Genomic DNA, 9,158 nt, shown 5'->3' with positions numbered 1-9,158 from the left:
TCAGAAGGGAAGGAGCGCCATTTGACTTTTCAATGCAAAATTAGCTGGAATTGAGATAGGACGCCATGTTGCGTTTGGAGAGCCCCTGATGTGCCTAAACAGTGTAAACCCCCCAAAATGACACCATTTTGGAAAGTAGACCCCCTAAGTAACTTATCTAGATGTGTGGTGAGCACTTTGAACCCCCAAATGCTTCACAGACGTTTATAATGTAGAACCGTGAAGATTAAAAAATCCTTTTTTTTTCCACAAAATGATATTTTAGCCCCCAATTTTGTGTTTTCCCAAGGGTATCTGGAGAAATTGGACCCCAAAAGTTATTGTGCAATTTGTCCTGAGTATGCTGATACCCCATATGTGGGAGAAAACTACTGTTTGGGCGCATGGCATAGCTCGGAAGGGAAGAAGTGGCGTTTTGGAATGCAGACTTTGATGGAATGGTCTGCGGGCGTCATGTTGCATTTGCAGAGCCCCTGATGTACCTAAACAGTAGAAACCCCCACCAATTGACCCCATTTTGGAAACTGCACCCCCAAGGAACTTATCTAGATGTGTGGTGAGCACTTTGAACCCAGAAGTGTTTCACTAAAATAAAAAATCTTTTTTTTCCACAAAAATGATTTTTTAGCCCCCAGTTTTGTATTTTCCCAAGGGTTACAGGAAAAATTGGACCCCAAAAGTTGTTGTCCAATTTGTCCTGAGTACGCTGGTAAACCACTGTTTGGGCGCACGACAGAGCACGGAAGGGAAGGATCACCGTTTTACTTTTTCAAAGCAGAATTGTATGAATTGAGATCGGACGTCTTGTTGCGTTTGCAGAGCCCGTGGTGTGCCTAAACAGTGGAAACCTCCTAATTCTAACTCCAAAACTAACCCCAACACACCGCTAACCCTAATCCCAACCCTAACCACACCCCTAACCCGAACACACCCCTAAACCTAATCCCAACCCCAACACACCCCTAACCCCAACACACCCCAAACCCTAATCCCAATCCTAACCATACCCCTAACCCTGACACACCCCTAACCCAACCGTAAACGTAATCCAAACCCTAACCCTAACTTTAGCCCCATCCCTAACCCTAACTTTAGCCCCAACCCTAACTTTAGCCTCAACCCTAACCCTAACTTTAGCCCCAACCCTAACCCTAACTTTAGCCCCAACCCAAATTTTAGCCTCAACTCTAACCCTAACCCTAATGGGAAAATGGAAATAAATGCATTTTTGTTTTTCCCTAACTAAGGCGGTGATAATGGGGGGTTTGATTTACTATTTATAGCGGGTTTTTATGTTTGGCAGCTGTCACACACTAAAAGACGCTTTTTATTGCAAAAAATATTTTTTGCGTTACCATCTGAGAGCTATAATTTTTCCATATTTTGGTCCACAGAGTCATGTGAGGTATTGTTTCTTGCGGGATAAGTTGACGTTTTTATTGGTATCATTTTCGGGCACATGAAAGTTTTTGACCGCTTTTTATTCCAATTTTTGTTAGGCAGAATGAACAAAAACCAGCTATTCATGAATTTCTTTTGGGGGGGCGTTTATACCATTCAACGTTTCATGAAATTGATAAGGCAGTTTTATTCTTCGGGTCAGTACGATTACAGCGATACCTCATTTATATTTTTTTATGTTTTGGCGCTTTTATACAATAAAAACTATTTTATAGAAAAAATAATTACTTTTGAATCGCTTTATTCTGAGGGCTATAACTTTTTTTTTAATTTTTTCGCTGATGACACTGTGTGGTGGCTCATTTATTGTGAGACAAGATGACATTTTCCACGGTACAATGCTTATTTATCTCCATCTTTTTGATCGCGTGTTATTCCACTTTTTGTTCAGCAGTATGATGATAATGCATTATTTTTTGCCTAGTTTTTTTTTTTATTTTTTACGGTGTTCACTGAAGGGGTTAACTAGTGGGACAGTTTTATAGGTCGGGTCGTTAAGGACGCGGCGATACTAAATATGCGTACTTTATTGTTTTTTTTATTTACATAAAGAAATTTATTTATTTTTTTTACACATGTAAATATTTTTTTTTGTTTTACTTTTTTTACTTTGTCCCATGGTGGGACATCATGGTAAAATGTCAGATCGCTGATCTGACACTTTGCAATGTACTGTGTCAGATCAGCGATCTGACAGGCACTGCAGGAGGCTTGCCGATGCCTGTTCTAAGCAGGCGCTTGCAAGCCACCTCCCTGCAGGACCCGGAAGGAGCCCCGCGGCTATCTTGGATCCGGGGCCTGCAGGGAAGAGGACGGAGGAGATGCTTGGAGCAACACAATCACATTGTGTTGCTCCGAGGGTCTCAGGGAAGCACGCAGGGAGCCCCCTCCCTGCGCGATGCTTCCTTATGCCGCCGGAATGCTGCAGGTCCGTGAACGCTCCGGGTTCATAGTGCTGGATGTCAGCTGTGGTAGTTACCTGACACCCGGCCGCGATTGGCCGCACTCCCCCTGTGAGCGCGGCTGATCACGTTAGACATACTATCCCATCGGTGGTCATACAGGCCCATACCGCCTCGACGGGATAGTACGTCTAATGTCAGAAAGGGGTTAATCCCTTTACATTTACTCCTGATGTCGGACTCCCTCTCTTTTATGTGATCTCTGGCGGTGAGCCCACATCATTTCTGGCGCATGTCAGCTGTTTTGAACAGCTGACATGTTCCTCTAACAGCCGCAGGTGGAATCACGATCCACCAGCTGCTGTTAAACCGTTAAATGTCGCTGTCAAACTCTGACAGCAGCATTTAACTCGCAATTCCGGCAAGCATGTCAGAAATCCCGCCCATCGGTGACCCTGTCACGTGATCGTGGGTCACCGATGGGTTGGTATGACAACAAGAGGTCTCCAGCAGACCTCTATGGCTGTCACTGCCGGATTGCTATGAGCACCACCCGGTGGTCAGCACTCATAGTGCATGTGCAATTCTACTACATACAGGTGATCTGATCATCGCTTGTATGTAGCAGAGCCAATCGGGTATGGCAGCTTCTAGTCTCCCATGGAGACTATTGAAGCATGCCAAAAGTAAAAAAAATGTTTTTAAATATATTTAAAAAATGAAAAAATATAACACCCCCTTTTACCCCATTCAAAATAAAACAATAAAAAAAATCAAACATACATATATTTGGTATCACCAAGTTCAGAATTGCCCGATTTATCAATATAAAAAAAAGAATTAACCCGATCGCTTAACGGCATAGCGAGGAAAAATTCAAAAGCCTAGAATTACATTTTTTTGGTCGCCGCTACATTGCAATAAAATGTAATAATGGGCAGTCAAATGATCTTATCTGCATCAAAACGATATAATTAAAAATGTCAGCTCGGCGTGCAAAAAATAAGCCCTCACTCAGCGCCAGATCACATAAAATGGGAACGCTAGAGGTCTCAGAGAATGGCGCAAGTTTTTTTGGTTTTTTTTAACAAACTTTGGAATTTTTTTTCACCACTTAAATAAAAAAAAAAAACTACACGTGTCTATGAACTCGTAATGACCTGGAGAATCATAATGGCAGGTCAGTTATAGCATTTAATGAGCATGGTAAAAAAAAAACAAAAAAAACTGTGGGATTGCACTTGTTTGCAATTTCACCACACTTGGAATTTTTTTCCCGTTTTCCAGTACACGATATGTTAAAACCAATGGAGGAGTTTAAGAGTACAACTCGTCCCACAAACAACAAGCCTCCACATGGCCATATTGACAGAAAAATAAAAACGTTATGGCTCTGGGTAGAACAGGAGTAAAAAATAAAAATGCAAAACCAAAAATACCTCTGGTTGTTAAGGGGTTACGTTTTTACATACCTTTTTCTAATCCTAACTAGTGTTAGAGCTAGGATTAGGGCTAAGGTTAGGGTTAGAGCCAAGGGAAGAGACAGTGATAGGGATAGGGATACATTTACAGCTAGGTTAATAAGATATTTTCATTTTACACAAAAATATATAAAAAAGTGAAAAAATATTAAGTATAACTTTTTATTTTGAAAATGTTATATCAGATTTCAGCATAAAATAACTAAAAGATCAAAGGGCTTAAAATGCAATATGCAGTATGTATTTGGAGGACAAGTGATTCAATACATAACTGGTGGAAAGGACTTAAAAAGTGCTATTGGCACACAAGATAGGGGACGCAAATAGCTGGACTGGAATCAATAGGTAATATATTTTGTTGATATATCACTTCAAATCCTATAAATACATTTTTGAAATGTAATGTAACAGTATTTTGGGACCTCTGCAACCTCCATATAATTAATTTTCTTTACCTGGGCAAAGAGTGAGCTTGGTGCCCACTAAACTATCCCCCAGCATAGCCACATAGGAATATAACAGCTAAAAAGAATTTAGAACTAAAATGTCTTTTTTTATTGCTTTGTGTCATCACTAATTTTTGCTTTTGGTTTCTTTAACCAATCAAGAGCCCATGTCAGTGGTGATCGGCCTGGTGAACCGCTCCGTAGAACTCTCCGCCTACCGCCACCTCCCACTTGCTGTTAAAGAAACTATATGGAAGTTTACATCTGGAGGCAGCACAGTTAAAGTGGCAGAAGCTGGGAATAATTCATTTTTGACATACAGTGACCAATTCAAGAACCGTGTTGAAGCTTCCCATAATGGAACAATTATTACCATCCAAAATTTGAGCTTAAAAGATACAGGGGAGTACTGTGCAGAGATCGTGCTTACCAATAAAGTCATCCTCAAGTCGATCTTTACCCTCACTGTGTACAGTAAGTTTATTTGTCCAGTTATCCATCTTATGAGCTAGAACCAATCTCAAAAACATGAATATGTCAAGAAATTGCATAGTTTGAACATTAACCCGTAGCAGCTGACAAATTTTCCAGAATTTTACTAATATTTTATTGGCGTTTATGTGTCGTTTTGGTCTCTTTATTGTATATAATCAGTGTTGCATCTCTTTCATTATAGATCCCATTCCCACTCCGACAATAAAGATGGAATGGATGGAATATAGTGGAGACCGATGTAACGTCACACTCCATTGTTTGGCTCCATCTCATAAATCAGCTTTGTTTTATACTTGGAGATACAGATACCAGGACATAGAGTATAATCTGTATAGTAATGGAAGCACTATCCAGATAACACTATTCCCAGGCCACCAGGACATGGAGTTCCTGTGTATAGTCCAGAGCCCGGCAGACCAGAAAAATGTCTCTGTCCATCCAGCATGGTTTTGTGGGATGGCTAATATGATGAAAAACAGAGGTGACGTAAGACCTTTCTCTAAATATATGTGTAAAGAATAAATGTCGCTATCTATAGGTAAAATAACATCATAGAGTCAGCAAAGTGGCAGGAGAATGCCTTGCGATAAATTGTGGCAGGGTAACTAATAATGCCAATAGAATTTGCAAAAAAAAACATCATATATGTATCTGAGTTAACTATTATTTATCTAGAATCCTCAACATTGACATTGCAACACCAAGGAGGACAAGCCATAAGGTACTGCTAATCGAATAAGTAGCTGGTGATATTAATATATGAAAATAATCAAATAAAAGCCAGATTGAAAAAAAAATTTTTGTAGCCACAAGAAGCTTAAAAAATTGGATCAGGTCTTGTAGGTTGAATGTACGACGCCTCTTGTTCGCTATTGTTCCAGTTATTGAAAATTGTCTCAAATTGGAAGGGACAGGATCTTTGAACAGAGAGACCTTGGTTTATCTAACTTGCAGATTGCCAAGATGTCAACAATGGTCAATGTCATGTGTTCCCATGGATGGGAAAACAATGGCAAACTGGAATGACAGCAAGAGATGCACAGATGCAAAACGCGGCAGGGACTGTGTAACGGGGTCCTACTCCGGTATCATACAAGCAAGAGAGCTAGAGATGAGTGAACTGCCCCAAGAAGCTTTATTACATGCAAACCGAAAGGTCCATAGAACAATCTACCACACAGAGGATAAAATAATCCAGGAACACGCATACAATTCAGTAACGGGATTAATGCCCCTGGAGATGAGTCACAATCTTCTATTTAGAGATCGATATGACAATGCGGCTCCAGATACTTTTCAGTATCGGGCTCCTCCAGCAGTAGTTTCCAGGGTATTCAGAGTTTCTCCAAGTCTCTCTTGGGTGCTGGCCTTAGCATGAGCATCCCACAAAGAATCTATCTTATTGTTTTGTCTGTCCTCCTTAGGCCCCATCTTTATAACCAGTGGTAGGCAGACTGGTTGGAGGGTTTTCAGGCCCCCCCAGACCTGGTAACAGTGCCTTAGAGATCAAGGCACTACAGCGGTGATTTTCTGCATTTTGAGAGCAGAGGGGTCATGAATGTTCAGTCATGAAAAGTCATCATCAAGATGCATGGACACATTCAGACTGCAGATGGTAACTGAGCTAATCCAATTATTTTATCTTTTGTAAGGTAATAAAGACTGTGAATACACAGAATGATACAGAGCAACAAGACAACACTCCTAAAATCATTAAAAATATGAACATAGACAGAATGATACCCCATACACCATATCACACCACCACAGACAGATCATCAGATTAGAATAATGGTGCGTAGTGAGTGATCCATTCTGTACTGCAAGAAATAAAACCTCATATACCAAATCTATGGCATTACACAATGTCTACACAAACCATCAGAAGGCGTCTGCATGACATTGGACTATGAACTAGATGTCCAGATACAGGTGTCCATTGACCTCCAGCCACCGATCTCAAAGGCTCTAATTGTGCAGAGTAAGACAGCAATGGAAGCTCTAATGGGGGGTCTAACCTCTTCAAACATAAGTTCTGATTTTGTATTGGATGAAATTATTAACAGAATTTGGTCATGAAGAGCCCATCACAAGGGAATGTCACACAGGAACTACTCCTGAGATTATGGTGGCAAAATGTACTGTAGCCAGAGCCCTCTAGTCTTCATTCCAGATGCAATAACAGCTTGGAGTTACACTGATTGTGGTGATTCCAAGAGCAATTTGTGAGCACAACAGTGCTGGATCACATGTTGCTGGTGCTACTGTGAACACTGAACAGCTTGTGTGACCTAGATGTGCTACTGAGGCCTGCAGCATCACCGAACTTGCTTTGCCTCAAGCACACCTGGGATGTCAATGGTGGATGATTACACAGGAGCTACCAGCAGTGGATCTTGGTGATTTGCCCAAGTACATTCAGCAGCAGAACATTTCTTAAATGACTATTAATAACCTCATTGACAGCAGCTGGAGCTGTAAGTACGAGCAACTCTGAACATGGTGCCCATACTCCATTATGAATAAATCCAGATGTTTTGAAAATATAGTTCCCATTTTTCAATATTTAAAGATTTGTGATATCTCCATCCTCTGATTTCCATTATTCCACCACTTCCTTCTTGGTGTTGCAGTTTTGATGTTGAGGAGTATCTCTATCTATCTACACTTCTCCACTCTATTTATTAGTAAATCTTAACAACATTCAAGTGAATGGACCCAAGCTGTAATTCCAGACACTGCTTGGAGTAGGGTGGTTTACAGTTCAGACTATAATTTCTAATCTCTGATACCCTATGTTACCTCTGCATCTGCCTGGATCTCCTGTCTTCTTAGCTTATTCTTAGGTCTCTTCTTTACTTTAAGCTCCAGAATCTTTACAAATCTATCATCATTATATCTTGCCTCCAGGATGTTATTTGTATCTGAGGTCCGGACTGATCGTAGCTTTCCTGCTCGTCTCCCTGTTCTTCATATGCCTGTCTCGCTGTTATCAGTAATACACAGGTAACTCTTTATATGACCAATGACTATTATTAGAACAATGATAATGATGGTTCTCTGATATTCTGCAGATCGATCAAAAAACTGATTGGCAATATTAAAGGGAACCTGTCATCAGGTTTGATTTCTTGCTTCGTGTGGATGACGCGTCCCTGTATCATGCACACAGGCTCCCCGACATTGCAGTCCTGCACAGGCATACAGTGAGGGAAAAAAAGTATTTAGTCAGCCACCAATTGTGTAGGTTCTCTCACTTAACAAGAGAGGCCTGTAATTGACATCATAGGTAGACCACAACTATGAGAGTCAAAATGAGAAAACAAATCCAGAAAATCACCTTGTCTGATTTGGCAAGATTTATTTTGCAAATTATGGTGGAAAATATGTATTTGGTCATTAACAAAAGTTCATCTCAATATTTTGTTATATATCCTTTGTTGGCAATGGCAGAGGTCAAACATTTTCTTTTTTTCTTTCAGTCTTCACAAGGTTGCCACACACTGTTGTTGGTATGTTGGCCCATTCCTACATGCAAATCTCCTCTAGAGCAGGGATGTTTTAAACCTGTCACTGGGCAACACAGACTTTCAACTCCCTCCAAAAGGTTTTCTATGGGGTTGAAATCTGGAGACTGGCTAGGCCACTCCAGGACCTTCATATGCTTCTTACGAAGCCACTACTTTGTTGCCCTGGTGTTGTGCTTGGGATCATTATCATGTTCAAAGACCCATCCACGTTTCATCTTCAATGCTCTTGCTGATGGAAGGAGGTTTGCACTCAAAATCTCACGATACATGGCCCCATTCATTATTTCACGTACACAGATCAGTCATCCTGATCCCTTTCCAGAGAAACAGCCCCAAAGCATGATGTTGCCACCCCCATGCTTCACAGTATGGTGTTCTTTGGGTGCAACTCAGCATTCTGTCTCCTCCAAACACGGTGAGTTTTGTTTCTACCAAACAGTTCTACTTTGGTTTCATCAGACCATATGACATTCTCCCAATACTCTTCTGGATAATCCAAATGCTCTCTAGCAAACTTCAGAATGGCTCAGATATGTACTGGCTTAAGCAGGGGACATGTCTGGTGCTACAGGATCTGAGTCCCTGGCGGCGTAGTGTGTTACTGATGGTAGCCTTTGTTACGGAGGTCCCAGCTCTATGCAGGTCATTCACTAGGTCCCCAGTGTGGTTCTGGGATTTTTGCTCACCGTTCTTGTGATCATTTTGACCCCACGGGGTGAGATCTTGCATGGAGCCCCAGATCGAGGGAGATTATCAGTGGTCTTGTATGTCTTCCATTTTCTTATTATTGCTCCCACAGTTGATTTTATCCCACCCAACTGTTGCATATTGCAGATTCAGCCT

At 41.0% G+C, this 9,158-nt stretch overlaps 1 protein-coding gene across 1 annotated transcript; it reads left to right on the top strand.

Annotated features, from left to right (window-relative positions):
- The first annotated feature begins 1,779 nt into the window (after positions 1–1,779).
- LOC143797821 (CD48 antigen-like) lies at positions 1,780–6,466 on the top strand. Its single transcript, XM_077281089.1, has 4 exons — positions 1,780–1,827; positions 4,455–4,764; positions 4,967–5,266; positions 6,438–6,466. The coding sequence occupies exons 1-4, from the start codon at positions 1,780–1,782 to the stop codon at positions 6,464–6,466; spliced, it is 687 nt and encodes a 228-aa protein (XP_077137204.1).
- Positions 6,467–9,158: the final 2,692 nt, after the last annotated feature.

This window comes from Ranitomeya variabilis, chromosome 1, assembly GCF_051348905.1.
Source record: "Ranitomeya variabilis isolate aRanVar5 chromosome 1, aRanVar5.hap1, whole genome shotgun sequence".
Taxonomy (NCBI): Eukaryota; Metazoa; Chordata; class Amphibia; order Anura; family Dendrobatidae; genus Ranitomeya; species Ranitomeya variabilis.
Note: the sequence above shows the minus strand (reverse complement) of the source record. Positions and strands in the feature narration are given on the sequence as shown.

Bases quoted from the DNA above. Each gene is read 5' to 3' on its own strand.
- LOC143797821 (XM_077281089.1), top strand. From the start codon at position 1,780: ATGACATTTTCCACGGTACAATGCTTATTTATCTCCATCTTTTTGATC. The intron at 1,828-4,454 runs GCGTGTTATTCC...ACCAATCAAGAG, and splicing joins TTATCTCCATCTTTTTGATC to CCCATGTCAGTGGTGATCGG. The intron at 4,765-4,966 runs GTAAGTTTATTT...CTTTCATTATAG, and splicing joins CTTTACCCTCACTGTGTACA to ATCCCATTCCCACTCCGACA.